The sequence below is a fragment of the Nothoprocta perdicaria genome, unplaced genomic scaffold, assembly GCF_003342845.1.
Source record: "Nothoprocta perdicaria isolate Ctin4 unplaced genomic scaffold, notPer1 scaffold_112, whole genome shotgun sequence".
NCBI classification, from domain to species: domain Eukaryota; kingdom Metazoa; phylum Chordata; class Aves; order Tinamiformes; family Tinamidae; genus Nothoprocta; species Nothoprocta perdicaria.
Window position 1 is genome coordinate 1,921,631 of NW_020454228.1, and position 17,657 is coordinate 1,939,287.

Sequence of the window (17,657 nt, forward strand, 5' to 3'; positions counted from 1 at the left end):
CAGAAAGAAGGACAGAAGGCTGATGCAAAGGCAACTTGACCACTCCTTTGAGCTGGTTGTTGCTCATCTCATACAATATGATGGGAATGGGAGGCAGTCAGCACCACTCTGATTCCAACAAAATATTTCCTTAATCTCTCAGTCTCTCGTCACAAAAGCAAAGTGCATAAAATAGGATGAATGAATGAGAACAAGCTAGACTGGTAATGCAGGTTGCCATCTGGATCGATGGAGGATTGTGGTTACAGAGATCTGACTTAGTCATATCTGATGCCTCAAATTTATACGTGTAACTTATCTAAAAAAAGCATAACCGGAAAATACATTTCATCACATGTGGTTTAAATACTTCTCCGAGTTAGGAGATCACACCAATTCCTTTCTCTAGCTTCTCATAGTAACACGGGATCAATTGGTAAAAAGAATATTTATGACCTCAAACCAAGAATCAGCTATACCCTAAATTCCTTCCATTGTTATTCTGAGCATTTGCATAGTAATTACATTTACAGTACTGTGTGCAAGCTCATATAAAGTGCCCCAAATAAAATTAATCCCTAAGACTTTTATATCCTTCAAATATATGCATATTAACAAGCAAGGTTTTATCATTCACATGCTGACTCATTTCCTCCTGCAAATGATCATTCTGTCACCCATTGAATTTCTCCATGTTTATTGGCAGCCATAAGGTACTAACAATAAGACAGGTGCCATGGAAATTGGGCTACATTTATGTTAGTTTATACATTTGTGAGAAATTCAGCCTGTAATTATGGGAGACGGTTATGGTAATTTTCTGTAGAGTGCAGAAGGACATGTCAGATATGTTTTACCTTTCAGCTATTACTTTTTTTTTTTTTTTGTACTGAAAGAGAGAAAAAAAAAAAGACCATATGGCAAATTTTCAAATCTATCATACTGAGTTCACTTTAGATTCATGACAAGCATGATTGGCATGGAATATCATTCCTCTTGGTATGAAATATGGACAAGGGCCATACATGTGGTTGTTTAAGGCATATTGCATGCTAGTGCTTAGAAAATACTGGTGCTGGCTGCCACAGCTCTTTCATCCAAACAAAGCTGCATCACTATCATTCAGGGTCTTACTTTTGAAATAATTCCTGATGGCTGGAGGACCTGTGTCTCCTGCTCCACTGCAAAATTATACAAGCTGCTTTGTTCTGCTGCTCAAGACCCAAGTGTAACTACAGTCATGGCCTGGACCTGAGTATCTGCAGAGGGAAGGTGACACAGCCCCACTTACACTTCATAATACTGCATTAAAAGAGGTATAATTTCCCAGCTACCCTGGTCTTTAAGGAGATTCAGGTCAGAGCTGAAGAGTTTGTCCAAATCCATATTTGAATAATAGACTGGGGGATATGAGACAATACAGGACTTCAGTGGGCAACCCAGGCCCGTGAAGGCTTTTGATCCTCCCAACAGCTGGCTCAGCATGGGGCCCATGTCAAATTGTCAGATCTGGGAGCTCCTATTATGAGGCTGTAGTCAAACTTTCATGTGGTCCTGAAATGTTACCCTCAGGTAAGAGAGCAGGAGAGTTTCTAGCTCTGGCATATTGAAGACTTCTCATTGCTATTGGGTTTTCCAGCAGTCAAAACTGACAAAAGAAATAGGTAGGAGACTTAGCTTCCCATACATCATCTTATTTCGGAGCCTTGTGACTTCCAGATTTGACATGAATTTAGAAATAAGCCCAGCTTCAGAGGAAAATGACAGATTCAAAGTGGTTCAAGGGCCTGCAGCCTACCTGCAAAGAAAGGAAAAGGACCCTGATCCTCTCCAGATGAGTGAATTCATTGCAGAATATCTGCAGGACCACCTCATTCTAAAAAGTCATGAAACCGTATTTGTACAATAGGATTTTTTAAAGTGTAATGAATTATGCAAACTCTGATATAAAGTTGTGCATAAGTGTAAAGCAGGTATTAACTTTGATGTAGTTGCACACTGCGTGTGCAGTGTTGTACAGTTTAGCAGTGTAAATATGAATATTCATCTGTACTACTTACCCAGAGCTAAAAAGTTGTTGGAGCAAATCCACTTATGCTCGTGCCAGTTTCTCCAGTGCTGCTTGACATCCTGAGAGGAAAGCTTTCATTGGACTTCCCTCTTTCAAGAGATTAGAAGAGCCATAGGTATTGATGCCCTCCAGCTAAAATGCATAGTTCTCTGTCATCTCTTTTCCACAGTAATAACTTTAATAATAATAATTAAACTTGATGAGTTATGTACCTCATTCTGCTGCATGTATTGAGCAAGAAGAGAACCAAAGATCGATATTAATTAGATTATATAGTGGACTCATTTAATTCTCCAGAATACTCAGGATACCATAGAGAAGAACACAATAGAAAAGCCTCAGAAGATTAGATAGGTGTGATATCCAGCTGTCAGTGGGAATCATAGAGTCTTTAATATTAGGATATTCAGAGCATTCTGAAACGATGCCATGGCTTGACTTGCATTTTTGCTGAGCAATTACTCAAGCAACTCTTGAGAGCTTTGCCAGAGACTCCATTCTGTGACTCCTGTTTCCTAATTTTCCTGTGCTCATCTTTGCCAACCGTGAGACAAAACTTCAGTAGATCCTGAGACTGGGGCAGCATTTACAGTTAATAATAATCTGTCTGGGTAGAAGGTTGACCACTTTTCAGAGAGGAATTTGAGTCTCTGTAGCTACAGGCAGCTAACACATGAAAGAAAATGGTTTCATTCATAACATATTATTTATGATTTGTCCTCATTCTCCTACTTTGTGAGGCACAGGTATGTAGGGGCACCTTGTGGGAAAGTGAAATGTTGTGATATTCAGTTATTAATTACTTCTTTGAGATATTGCTTAGTTCATCAAAGGTCATCTTCAGGCCACCCCTGGGTTCTTGTTTTGGACTTAGGGCACCTTCAGAACATCCTGCATGCTGGTTGACCAAGAACAGGGATTGGGAGAGATATTGAGATTGTCCAGGTTCCTGTCCAACCTCACTTCACTGCCATGGGGAATGGAGGCTGAATGTTTGAGTGCAGTGCTGATATTCAAGATAGAGCACATCAGGATATGAATAAAAACTTGGAGAACAATGCCAGAGACAGTGATAGAAATGTAGGCTCTGGGGTTATGCCCATTCTAGCAAATTTAACAAGGTCTTGGGGTATTTTTCATACTACCAACTGTTCAAATGTTTGCTCTTGTAGTTTTGGACGATGCTAACGTCTCCCAGATAACCCCAAGCATGATCTGGATATTAGTATGGCTAGGGACCGTTCAAAATCAGCAGGTTGCAAGCAGCTGCTTAGTTTTGGAAATTAGGAGTATTTAATACTGTGGATATAAAACTGAGAACAAGCCCAGGCACATGAATTCAGTAGCTCTAGTCCACCATGGAACAAGAAAAATTATAACAAAAAGGCTTCTGGTTAGTATTTGATCCAGATGTGTTTTGTGAAGAGCTTTCTTGATTCTGTAATAAATTATTTTGACTTATTCACAGTAACTTAATTCTTGCTGACTTACTTTCAGGTATTTCCAATCTATCCCTTCAACACCTGTCTTTTTAAAATCCTTTTCTTCTAAAATCTGTGCATGCTTTGGATCTCTTGATTTTAATGATAATATAATTATATTTTCTCCCTTATACTCTCTCAATTTCAAGACTCTTTCATTATATCCTCAATTCACTGTTTTCTCCTTTTTTTAGCATTATTTTGAAACTACTCACTACTACTTATAACTCCATACATGGATTTTATGCTTATTTCCCCTCATTTCTTCTGATACTCTCTTTAGATTATTTTACTGCTTCTTACAGCTTATATAGTCTTAGAATACTATCATTTCACCTTCTTCTGTCGTTGCTTTCTGTATTAAGTTCCCTTTCCTTCATTATTACAGTTCTTTGACATTAGCTGAGTTCCTTTCTTTGCGAAAATATTCCTTATATTTCCCTTTCATAAATCAGTACTTTTCATCAATCATCTTACCTCTTGTTTCTTATGCTTAAATCAGGTCTGGCTATAAGTACCAGTAAAAAAAGAAAGTTAATGACATAGTAACACAAAAGAATTTAAATTATGGCATTACTGTGATATCTAATCACTCTTAGTGTGTGTTAAGTAAGTCTAACACATACTCTGTGTTAAGACTGATCTGCAGCAATTGACCATCAGCTTCTCTAAATCCACTTTGATTTCAATAGCACACCATAGGGATGGACCTTTAGGTCCACTGTCTCAGCTCCATAGAAAATACAGGGTTTGGATGGAGAAACTCAGAGGCCTGGGTCCTTAGGTTGCAAATTGCTCATACTGTAAGTATGAAGCAAGTGTATAAAACCTCAGTAAAATTCTAATCACAATAATATCAAGGCATATCAGAACACATATTTATTGTGTTGGAAATGCTGTTTTATACCAGGAATATTTGAAAATACGTAAAATATGTTTCTTACAAATCTTTCATTTATCTCCTTTTTTTTTTTTTCCATTTCATGTGAAGTATATTTGAAGTACAAAATGTGACTGGTAAATTCTGGCTTATTTCCATAACAATAGCTTTTAGAGAAAGCTGTCAAGTATGGGAAATAAAGTAAACCTGTCACACTTCCCTGGTCATTAGCAGCCACACTATTCCTGCCCAATTCACCTAGCCAAAATTCCACCACAGCTGGCTGTGTTTGTAACACAGGAAGATTTATACTGTCATTTATTCAGAATAAATACTATCCATACCGCATAGAATTCACGTAGTATGAACAACAAATACACTATATTTAAGAGGACATTACTGACTAGGAAGACATATGGCAATGCTTCCTGAAGTCAGAAATAAAATGTAATACTTATAATACAGTATGTAATACTTTCTGTACTCCACCAAATTACCAGGGAGACAGATTGTGCTTTTCTAAGTATACAGACAAATGTCTCTTCTCCTTATGGGTTTGCCCTTTTTATATTACCATATCATTATTCTTTTTCTTTCATACTGCAGTATGCAATCCAGGTGACTACGTTCTTAAGCAGTTCTAAGACGTTGCTTTATTTTCAGATTAGCTTAGGAAATCATCACGTATTTATTGCTCTTTTGGAGATAAAAATTCATGAGCGCAAATATATACCTCAAGGGGAGCCACCCATTGCATTTAGACAATCCATCCGATCACATCGAAGGTAATGAAATATCATTTACAACCAAGAATAAACCATGACATTTCTTTTTAATGCGGTTCCAGAGCTGGCAGCTAATAACCAGAGGTGGCAGCCATTTTACATTTGTGATGCTAATAATGAGTGGGCACCTGATGTTAATAATTTGTAGCTGTTTGCTTTTATAAGCCTTTTTAGACAGCTTTAGCACAGAAACACACCTCCCTCAGGTTTCTGATTATGGGGCACTGGAGCTGCAGCAGCACAAATGCAGCCTGAGCCTAGCAAGGCAGCTGAGCAAAGCATTACAGAATCACAGAATGCTTAAGGTTGGAAGGAACCTCAGAGGCCATCAAGTCCAACCCCCCTGCTCACGCAGGATCACCTAGAGCACGTGGCACAGGGCTGCATCCAAGCAGGTTTTAAAGATCTCCAAAGAAGGAGACTCCACAACCTCTCTGGGCAACCTGTTCCAGTGCTTTGTCACCCTCACAGTGAAGAAATGCTTCCTTAAGTTCCTGTGGAACTTCCAATGCTTCAGTTTGAAGCCACTTCCTCTAGTCCTATCACTGTCTACCATTGGCCTCCTCTAGCTTGTGCCTGCAAAAAGAAAAGAAGTGGGGCCACATAATGCATATGTGTTTTTGCTTTCACTGAGAAACAGAAAGGTCTGTGTGAGCACCCACCTGGGTGCTCTGGGACCAGGCTGCTGTGAAGTTACCCCCCAAATCATTCACTATTTGTCTAACACTGAGTAAGAACCATCGCAAGCTGCCATGGCCACCCATGGCAGATCCTCTGAAATTCAGGTCCAACGGGAAAAACATTTACAGCTCTGTGTTTCTTCTAAACTGCTGCCTCTGGTCCACAAGCTAGATTTGGTTCTTGGTTTTGTCAGAGGTTACTCAAAACTCGTGTAGCCTGAATAACTACTCCTTGTGCAGGATTTCAGGAATATACTGTGCAAGCTCATAACTTCAAAAAAGAGGCGAGGCAGAGCTGACCAAACCAGGTCTTCTTCTCTGCAAACTCCATGTGGTGACCAGCCCTGGGCTTTCCTTGGGGTAGTTTGTCAAGTTCACAGCTAAAAATCAGACATGTGACATCCCACAGCACAGCTGGGCATGGCCCCCTTATCCTCAAAACTTCTCCTTGGTTTGAGATGTGCACCGAAATCCTGGACATAACCGTTCCCAGTAGCACGTTCACCTCAGCTGGGAGCAAGTCAAATGCAGACAGAAATAAAAATGAATCCATAATATTAAGATTAATTTCCTTTCTTTCCCATGACAAAATGAACCATCCATTTTACTCCATATGAGAGAAAAATGAGAAATGGATACAGTTCAGTACAAATAAGAGACATGACCAAAGAAATGATAATTCACCTCACCACAGGAAAGTTTGGATGAAATTCTTTGGCTGGTGTTAAAGTGAGAGGACAAGTCAGATGATCAGGACAGTCCCTCCTGATCTTAAAAAAAAAAAAAAAAAAAAAAATCTATTAAGCATTAGTGTTTCTATAAACCTGGGAAAAGAGGAAATTTCAGCAGACAATTACTTGAGTCCACTGTTTAAGAAAGGCAATAGGACTTAAATTGTATACAGAGCATTTGCTTTCCCCCTTCTCTTTTTTTTTAATGAAGAGACCTAATTAAAATGATAGGAATTTCCTGGAAAATTTCCTGGGGAAAGCTTTCAGCCTATTCATTTTGTTAGATCCTTTGTATTATAAAAGGTGTTTGAAGTCCTTGAATTTTTACCCTTCGGCCACCTTTAATCTAATTTCTAATCTCTTAATGGCCTTAATTGAGTTCTAAATAGTTCAAATTATTAAATATCTTCAGGGATTATGATTTGTGTTTCTAACTATACAAAAAATATCAATTTCACAAATTAAAAAAAAAATATGTCAAGTTAAACCATCAGAGTGGTAAGGCATATACTTGAAGGGAAAAACGTTTGTACTGGAAATGCTAATTTAAAACACCTGTGCTTTCAAGAAGGTTGATAGAGGTGATTATGAGAAATGAGAAAACAAAGAGATATAGACATAGACCCCAGAATAAGTGTCACTGTCACTTCTTTATTGCGGGGATAACTTCTACCAGCCAACATGTGGTGACAGCCAACTGCAAGGAGTGAGCAGCTGCTTATTACAAAAGTAAGACATACAGACCCACTTCAGCACACCTCAGACACAGCACTGGGTCATGTTTGTGCCTTTGTGCCGCTGCAGCACCAAGTAAAAAGGGTCAGCAGGAATTTATGCTAATTTCTGCCTGTATCCTTAAATCCCAAGAGTTTTTGGCACAGAACCATAAGCAGTGGTGGGTTTCTTCCCACAAAACTTGCCCTTGATGCCCCAAAGTTCTCCTTCTCTCCCAGAGCTCCATAGCTCTCTTCAGACTCACCCTGTCACCCAAACTTCATGGAGTCACCAAAGTCTCAAGGTCTTGATGCCCATTCCCGCTTCTCTTTGGATAGCTCCTGCCCTGGCAGGAACAGCAAACCTTGCATTTGGTAGAAATCAGCTCAGACAAGACTGAGAAGGCAAAAAGACTCTAGAGAAAAGTGGACAGATGGAAGTCTTCCTGGGCAAGGAACAAATCCCATGTCTCTCTTCAAGGACTTAGCAACTTGCCTTAACACACTGATCCAAGAATCGGAATAAAATACTGTCTAGTAATATATGTTAAAGGATCCAAACCAGATGCTTGTGGTGTGTGCTGAGAATTATGCATGGGTAAGATCAGTTCTTCAGTTCTTATTAAATAGGGAAACACCTTCCCTAGATTGTGTGCCTTGTGAGAGAGAAAAAAAAAAAAAAAAAAAGCGAGAATTTATTTCTTAACCAAGTACAAGCTTTCTTGACTTGATCTTTTTTTTTTTTTTTTCAGATTTTGCTGTTATTGATGTTTTATCCAATGGCTTATTAGGTCCCAGTGTTAATTACTGTTAGTTTTCCACTTGTTTTCACCATCCTTGCCATACAAGGATTCATTTTTATAACCAACACCTGAAAAAAAATCTTTCAAAAGATGAATTATTTTCCCTGAATTCAGGGAAGAAATTCAACTTATAATTACTGACCATTTTGCATGTTTTTTAGAGACTCCAGCAGAGGATCCATGATGTTGCTTAGAAATCCAGGGGTACACTTGTATCTATCACTTGTAGCCATGCTAGCGTCTGGCTTCATGTAAATAAATCATGCTAAGAGTGCCTACTCTTAACTTTTGTTTTTTTGTTGCTTCATTCCAGCTAGATAAAAACATAAAATGGAGGCAGAAAAAGTAGAGAATATTTTCTGTTCTCTGAATAAAAACTGAGGACATGTGAAAATTTACTTACTGGGGTGCTCAACATACCCCCATATTAGAGTTTGGATCTAACCCTGCCACTGTTAGGCTGAGTAGCGCTCTGCTTCAGGAGCTGTCCTATTGATTAAATAGCCACAAAAAGCGTATTAACACTCTTCAGACAATTTGTTTTGTGGTATCAGCTGTGATTGCCAGTCATTAAGCAGGGCTCTAGGGAGTTTTGGTTTTGGCAGCGTAGCATTGCCAAACAACAGGGCAGCCCCTTCTCCTGTAAGCCAGCAAGTGCTGTGCACTTAAACTTACTCCTTGGGGCTGGCACATCTCCATGTCCATGGACGTGTGGAGAACTGAGGTCAAAGTAGAATCGTCTCTGGAGTTCAAGCTTGTACTTCAGGCTTAAACACATTCCCGTGCTTTCAATTTTTCTTTGAATATTGGATTTTACTAGGTAGCTACTTTTATACCTACTACATAATAATTTTTTTATATTTTTTTTTTAAAAAACAAAGTAATTCTTAATGTATTACATGCACTAGAGTAATTATAAAACATGAGTTAGGCATAATTCTGCAGCTCAGCATCTGTGCAGAAGCCTATCCCATATGTTTTACATAAAAGGCCTGACTCATGCAGGTGTGACTGCAAAATGAGGGCCACTAAACAGAAAGATGAAAACATCTGAAAGGCTTTGGTTAAGGCATTTTGGCTGAGACACTTTAGTTTAAGAAGGTCAGCACAAAAAATCATTCAGCCCTTCCTTTGACTTCTTACCCTAGAAAGAGAGAACAATAATAAAATCAGGCAGCAATAAATTTAGAGCAAATTAAAAAAAAAAAAAAAAAAGAAAAACTTTTATGTAGCACATGTCCTGGCTATAGAATTCATTTTGTAACATTAAGTTAAATGCTATGGCTGGATAACTTTATGATTGCTCATAATGGGCCAAATCCTCCTAATTTTAGCCAAGTCAACACTCCTCAGTGACTCCTTGAAATAAGAATATTTGCATGAGTAAAACAGTGGGATATAGCACAGTGTTTATGCAAGTGCTACACTCAATGAAAAAAATATAAAGGTAGTTAGATACACTTCAACACATCAGCTGTTTACTGAGGCAAGGCAGCAAACTTTAATTGTTCTGCAATTCTTTAGAAGCACTGTCAAGTGGTACTGACCACTGCTAACAGAGTGGACTGCATATGCTTTATTCAGAAACTACCTCTAGGTACAATTAGTCTGGAAAACTATAGGTATCGTGGTATAGCCTGTAATTATGAGCTATAGGACTTTACATGGCTTTATACATGGGCATTCAGGACTTATTACTTCCCCTCTCCTCACCCATGAGGAATTTTTCAATAGGAGAATGGCATTACAGATTATATGCCAGGTTTCAGTCTGATCTTGGCTATTCTAAGCCTTTCAAAATACTAGTTTCTAATTAAAATGCTGACACACTTTTCCAACACTAACAAAAAACACCCCACGTATACAGATCCTGCATACCTTTCAAATCTTTCATAAAGAAAAGAAAGGGGAAAAGAAAAGAACCAACACTAATTTGCAAGTGCCAGTTATTGCTGCTGTGGCTTCACGTAATGAAGCCTCCTTAGAAGTGAACTGTGCCATCCGTGAGCTGGCAGGGACACGACACAAGAGCCACATCTCGGAGAGCTGCAGCACTAGAGTCCCTCTTCTCATTAAAAAGAAGTTTCTCTTGCTGATAAATGACAAATAAGACCTTGAAAGTGAGGGGCGGGGTGTAAATAATGCTGCTCCAGGTGACCGCAGGGACAATCTTCCTGGGTTTCTAGGCAGGACGATTGCGAGGGCTACATTCCCACAGGCTGGATGGGGAGTGTCTGCTTGGCCACCGTGCCATTGATGTTGCTGCTCCACAGCCGAGGGAAGCCTCTTTTTTCTCACTTACAGATATTAAATGTCAGCATCAGCAGCTGGCGTTGTGCAGCCAGCACAGTGAGAGGGAACATCTATGGGAACATCTATGTGGGCTCAGTCTTGGCGGGGGATACAGAGGGAATGCAAATGCGAGTGAGCAAAACGGCGAGCAGCAAAGCACTCTTTAGCCAGCCTATTCCTCTGGCTGTAGCTCTACAAGGGCTGCCCCCTCCTCCAAGTGGTAGCTCCTAGGAAGGGGGTTGGAGAAGGCACCCCCAGGAGCCTCATGGTTGCCTTGGTGGGGATCCTTGGGACAGTCGCTGTGGTGTGGGAATTGCCCCCTGGCCAAACCTTCCCTCCTTGAGGACAGTGCAGCCCAGAGGGACACGCCAAGGAGGAGATGCTCCATGTTCTGCTCCCTGCACAGGCGAGCAGTGATTGTCCCCACAGGTACCCTATATGACTGAGGATATGACTCCACGTGGGTGGGACAGGCAGAGGAGTGTCACATGGAGCCCTCTCCCTCTCAGCACTGCCAGGCTCCTGCCCTGATTCCAACAGTTATTTTTGCAGCTTCCCTCACCCTCCCACGCCCTGTTACCAGCCGAGAGGGGCAGCAGCCTGAGGCCGGGGCCCCACTGTCCAACACCGGAGGAACTGACCAGCCTACCCCTTTGACACCGGGGATTTTCTGAAAACAAACAAACAAACAAAAACCTTTCCAGCCCTCTCAGAGATGCTCCTCTCGGAGAGGTAGGGGGAGGGGGAGAGAGAGAAAAAAAAAAAAAAGAAAAAAAGAAGAAATCCTCCCACCGCTCTCCAGCGCACCGCGGCTGTCCTCGCCAGCCCCGCACGCCCCCGCACGCCCCCGCTCCCCGGTGTCCCCCGCCGGCGCGGGCAGCGGCGGCAGCAGCGCGGGCGGCAGCAGGTGCTGGGTGCTGGGTGCTGCCACCGCCGCCTTCCCCGCGCCCTCCCCGCGGGAGGCACCTTGCCACTCATCCCGCCTTCCCCCCTCCCCTCCTCCTTCCTCCCGCCCCGGGCGGCCCTCGCGTGTCGCTTTCCATTGCACTTGGAGATATTTTCGGGTGGCGGGAGCCGCCTCGTCATTTCCGCCGGGAGAAAAAGCGCCTCGCGCCGCAGCCGCGGGCGCGGAGAGGCGCGGAGCCGCCGCGCTCAGCCGCTGCAGCGCGGCCCTCACGACCTGCCGCGGGGCGCGCAGCAGCAGCAGCAGCCGCAGCAGCCGCCCGCGCGGGGCTCCGCGTGGGCGGGAGCGCCGGAGCGAGCAGCCGCCTCCTCCCCCTTCCTCCTCTTCCTCCTCCTCCTCTCTGCCGAGCCGGCAACATGAACTGAAATCCCCGGAGACGCAGCAGAGTCGGCGAGCGGAGCGGAGCGGAGCGGCGCGGGGCGCAGCGGGGATTTAGCGGCTTCTCCTCCCCCCTCGTCGGGGCAGCGGCGCGGCCCGGCGGAGCGCCCTGCGGCTCGGCACGGCCCGCGCAGCCCCGCGCAGCCCCATGGCCCTCATCATGGAGCCCGTGAGCAAGTGGTCGCCGAGCCAGGTCGTGGACTGGATGAAAGGTGAGCGGCAACGCGCCGCGCCCGCCGCGCCCCTCCGCAGGTGCGGGCACCCCGCGCCCACTCCCCATCCTCCTGCTCCTCCTCCTCCTCTCCGCGTTGGGCATCGCCATCTCCCCGCGCGCTTCGTCCGGGGAGCCTTTTTTTTTTCCGAGGGGGAAGGAGAGCGGAGCCCGTCGGGTCCGCGCCACCGGGCGAGGCAGCAGCGCCCGGCGCAGCCTGCGAGCCTTTGTTGCTCGTGGGGGCGGCTGGCGACCCGCCATGGTCACAGGGCCAGGGGGAACCTCCTCGAAGAGGGGGGGATGTCCCCAGGCGCTGTCGGTGCGGAAAGGGGTCATTTTGCCCCCAAAAGCGAGGGGGCGGGCGCGAGGAGTCCCCCCGCGATGAAAGTTGGGGGCAGCCTGTGCGGCTGGGCAGGGAGCGACACGCGTGGCCGCGGTCTCGCGTCGCGGTGCGGGGCGGCCGGGCCGGAGCCCCCCCCGGCCCCTGTGCGGGGCAACGGAGCCCGGCACCGTGATCCCGCGGGTCGCTGTTCCCCTGCAAGAGGAAGCGTGTGTTGGAGCAGGTCCTGCAGCTCCTGGTGCCTCACCTGCCCCCTTCTCCCTTCCCGCAAGGAAAGCGCAACGGGAATAAAAATTACACTTCAGGGAATATTTTCCTCTTATTCTGCAGATACAGGTGTGGCATTAAAACTGTAATTTAAAAAGTTTTATGCATATACATACACACATCTATATATTACCTCTAATCTAGGCTGCAGCTGTGTTCAGAATAAATCACCATCCAGTATTATGTATCTTCTTATAAAGATAGACTGGCCGGATGGACACAACTTTTTGAACAACTGCTACATTGTAGGAGTTCTTTGCAACATGCTGCATGCTACTAATGTGACAGTTTCATCATCTTTAAAATTTCAGGCATATGGCATATGTTTTCAGTTACTCTGTCTTGGCATTTCTAGCCATCGAGTTATAATTATGGTTGGTAATGTAGTGTGTTTTGCAGCTTTTGAAGCATCCTCAATCCTTAAAATTAAAAGAAAAAAAAAAAAAGGATGGTTCATTTTCTAAGAATTTTTCAATCTTTAATTAAAGTCTACAGAGGATCAATGTTAAAAGTGCCACTTTTAACGTTGGAATGTTTTATTGTAGCTATTTAGCCTCTAACATTTTTGCTTCTAAAAAAAGATTGTGTAGGAGTTATTTCAAATCAGTGACTGAGATGCCTCCCCGATGTTTCAGGAATGCAGGAAAACTAATGAATTTGCAGATACTGCATTTTAAAAACCCTTCAAAATGTAATAAGTGTTTTTCATAAGTGACAACTGAAATATGTTACATGTTCTCTTTGATATATTGCATCCATATAAAGTCAATTATTTAAAAAAACAGGCTTGCTAGATAAAATGTGTTAAAATTATGAGGCTTTTTGACTCTTGGCGGTTAGAAACCTGTAGGTTTGCATATCTGTTTTAAAAATAATTATCAGAACTTTAGGAAAAATAAATAATAGCAGTCACTCCTAATTTTTTTTTTTAAATTATTATTATAAAGCTTGATTTCAAACATTCAATTAGCCTATTTTGGTGAGAATGCTCAGTTGCTTCTCTGAACTTACATTTTTACTGAACAAACAAATATATATTGTTTCAAGCTCTTGTTTCTTTGTTTTGTATGCAGAATTACATGTGAAACTTCATTTAGAGTGACTGGAAAAGAGCTAGAGCACCTGCCTTTGACTAGAACTGCTCAAGCAAAAATGTCTGGATAGCCAGTTCAGCTTCAAAAACTGAGCCTAGAAATCAGTAAGATCAGCAGTGCTGTGCAGCTCTTGTTCTGCCTCATGGATAACACTTTGCTAAGTTTGGAAGGAAAGGCAGTTGTGGATAGGGGCAACTTTATTTTCCTTGCTTATTGCTTGAGGTATTGCCAAACATCAGTCTTGAAATCCATGCAAAAACAAGGTCCTTTCACCCCTCGAAACACAGTATTTTCCCCAAACTACATTACAGAAAATGTCAGAAAGAGCAGATGTGTTTTTGAAGTTATAAGATGCATCCAAGATGAATAAATGAGTAAAACACAGACGTATCTTTCTCGAGAAAACTTTGGAGTGGAATGCATTAGTGGTCTTTGCATTAATGGAAGTCAATCCTTATTTGCATAAATTACATAAAACTGCTGGAATATTTTGCTGAGTTGCAGGGGTTATTTTACTGAATTTTAAATACTGAACTTGGTTTTAACCTCTTCTTTTAAATAACTGCTACCTTATGTAATATGTCTGCTAAGAGTAGCTCTTTAAAGGCATTCTTCAGACCAAATTTCAATGTTCAAAGCAAAGGTTTTTTTTCTGAAAAGGGAAAATCCTACTGTTTAACATTGTTTACAGTTATCTGAAAGTAAGGGGAAATGAAACACTTTAGGTTTTATTGCTCTCAGTGTTTTTGTGATGGTCTTGCTGGTATGACCTGAGCACTTGCAATAAAAGGCCCTGTCTGGAATTCTTTATTTAGGCAAAAGAGCCATTACATCAGGGACATTTGGTTCAGTGCAATGATAAAGCTTTGGGCCTAAAATTAAAGATGAGAAGAACGAAAATTGGGAAAGCTTTCCAGCTTTCAAGAGAAGGTTACATAAAAGTGCTGAGCTCCCGGTTGGACAGTTGGATAAGGAGCAGGCTCAAGACCCACGAGGATTTGTTGAGTAAATACAATCTCTCAAACAGATTTTCATTTTTTTTTAGTTGCTTAATGTGCATAGCTGGTCTGCGATGGTCTGTGAACTCTTAACTCTGCCCATATTCAGAGATATACCTGGAATAGATTTGGCAATTTAGTGGCTGTCTGTATTTTTATCCATGCAAGTATATACAATAATAAGTTCTGGAGTCAAGTACCCAATGTTAATCAAAAATTTATAACTGAAAGTGATATATAAAAAATAGAGCTTATTTCAGTAGTTTTTTTTTCATTTTTTAAAGTGAACTCACCTACAGTAAATTAACTGTCATAGAGCTGAAATACAAGCAGCTCGATGAGCTCTTTTCTCCCATGGGATTGCATATTGTATGCGGAGGATAACATGAATATTGAGGTGGATTCAATCTGTGTATTACTTCGCTTCTGATATATTTGGTACTAATTTTAAAGGCCCTGCATGGATCAGTGAGCTGAAACTGTGTCAATCAACTCCTCTGCCTTTCCTTTTGAGGACCTCTGTGGATTGCACCACAGTGCTGTGAGTAGTTGACATGTTGCATAGGTGATCATCGTCAGACGTCATGGCTTTTGCTCTCTTCTCCAGGGAACGTGTCAGATACGTCTCATGTTTCTGAGGTCCCCAGAAAACTCAAACGCAAGACACATGATTGAAAACATCCTGACATTTGGAAAGTAATTGGGTCTTGCATTTTTAACTCCATTTTGTTATTTATGAGGGCTGTATTTTCATATGATCTCGATATTTTTAACAATATTCTAGTTTTAATTCAGTGCTGGCCTCACAAAGGCAGGGTCTGGTAAAAAAAAATGTAGTCCACTTGGAAAAAACAAAATTGCTTTATTTAATGAAGCTTAAATATTTGTTTTCCATTTGCTAAATGACACTTCATAGAGTGAATATTTAACGGCTGTTATGGCAGTCATTGAAGAAGCTGAAACCTGAGCCTGATTGCTCTAAAGTCTTCTAATGCTGAGGAGTGTGGGCTTTTTAACTTATATAAAGCCTGTTTACCAGTGTTTAGAAGGGTATATATTTTTAGAAGGACAGAGAGAAGAGAATGTGCTAGCAAATTGAAAACAGAGTGGGAAAGTTCCCCATACAGCTGATTTAATATTGCATGGTTTTAACGGAGTTTCTGTCTACTTGTTGTGTATGGAGATTCATGGGCATTTTCAGAATGATCCATGTTTGCACTGGTGTCATCATTGGCTGATGACAACTGTGCTCGAGTTAGTGTAACTGGCATTGAATATTCTTCAAGAAAATGCAAGTGTTCGTGGGAACACTCTGGAACGAAAGGCCCCAACACTTTATAATAATAGTAACAACAACAACAGTAGTAATAAAGACGTGTTGTTATGGGGGTCCTTTTTCATCCACTCCTGTTTGTGCTTGAGCACAGAGTGCCATGACTTCAGGGTCAGTACGTGGATCCCACTAGAGCTCCTCAGTGATAAAGTAGAACAGGAAGGCTCATCAGTGAAGGCATCAAATCCTCCTCAGGTCTGGGATCCAGCTTATGGATTTGGGTAAACAACAGTGAGATTGACTGTAGTCAGGGTCATGATAAGAGCTATTTGCAAAGCTCTTTTTTTTTTTTTTTTTTTTTTTTTAACTTGACTTTCTCTAAGTTTCTGTTTATATATAGACTTCAGAAGAGAACTTTTCTAGGATGGACTGTAGTGCCCCAAAAATATATGAGCTGATTTAAGGTAGGGAAGAGGTACACTTGAATGTATGCATATACCTCACTTCAGGCTTTCACATTTCTCTTTCTTCACAGTTTTCAGTAATTTATTAAGTTAAGATTCTCTTCTATGCTCTTATGCTGCTTTTCTTGTTCCCCGCCCCCCCTTTTTTTTGAGCTGCTTTAACAAACTTACAAACTTGAGAAATAGAAGTAATATGCAAGTGGCAGAGTTGTCTCTAGGAAACAAAAGATGGATATTTAATAGATATTAAAAATACTGCAATTCCAAAATTTTTGTTCCTTGGTTGTACGGTTGTATAGATGGCAGATGAGCTGCAGAATAGTCATCAATGTGACTAGTCGTTGCTAAGTGCCATGTAGGCAGTAGATCTGATGTTTTACATTTTGCCAGCAATAGAACAAGAATTTTTCCAAGAAAGGTAAACTGAAATTCTGTAGTACCAGAGGGTACATTTAGTACTCCATTAGCTTTTAAGTGATACTATTAAAATGAGTTATGACTCTTCACTGTAATATTTAACAAGAAAAGCTGTGGGTAAACAAAATTAACCTGTATTTGGAGTTTAATTATGATGAGCCCCTGAAATCTTTCTCATTGGCCCAAAGATCAGTGGCCACCCCATCAGCAACAGCTCTCTGTTCTCGAGCATCTCAGTTTCTGATGAGATACTTTGGCAGCCTTGCTTATCAGCTGAGAACCAAACTAAAATTGAAACTCCTATGTGACAGTGCCTAACAGCCCTGGTGTTGCCATAGCAAAGGCAGTGTTACATAAGCAGGCACCCTGCACATAATTCATACAGACAAATTTGAACCATAACATAAAAATTAATTCCTAAATTAATAATCTTTTAGGGAGGGACCTTTCCTTGATGAGGTGCTCTCGCTCACTGTCAAAATTAACATGCTGCTTGTAAAGCTCTTTTATCACTGCCCCTTTGCACCTCTATTTTGTTTAAACATATTGTTCTGTTTCTGAAACATCTGCTAGTTTAAATATGGCTTCACAATATGTTTTCTCAAGTGCTTTTTTTGCAATTCAGTGAAGTTCTATATTCTAATCTTATTAAGAGTTATTTGCACACTGCAGTGTTAAAACAATTTACAAATGCCTTTTCTGGTTAATAGTTGTCAAGATGTTTTTTGCAGGGCAGAGATATAGACCAGATCACTCTTCAGATGAGAGTTTTGAAATGTGCATATATGTATTTTTAGAGTCTTTGCTGCTAGTTGTCTTTTAGTGTTCTGATAAAC

General features: G+C 41.6%; 1 protein-coding gene across 4 annotated transcripts in view; it reads left to right on the forward strand.

The window, feature by feature from the left end:
* Positions 1 to 11,868: 11,868 nt before the first annotated feature.
* Positions 11,869 to 17,657, forward strand: part of CNKSR2 (connector enhancer of kinase suppressor of Ras 2) — a 205,929-nt gene continuing 200,140 nt past the window's right edge. For all 4 annotated transcript variants that reach the window (XM_026051981.1, XM_026051984.1, XM_026051998.1 and 1 more), the window contains exon 1: positions 11,869 to 11,969. In XM_026051981.1, coding sequence (XP_025907766.1) covers positions 11,906 to 11,969 — 64 coding nt within the window. In that variant the 5' untranslated portion in view covers positions 11,869 to 11,905. The remainder of the gene's footprint in view (positions 11,970 to 17,657) is intronic.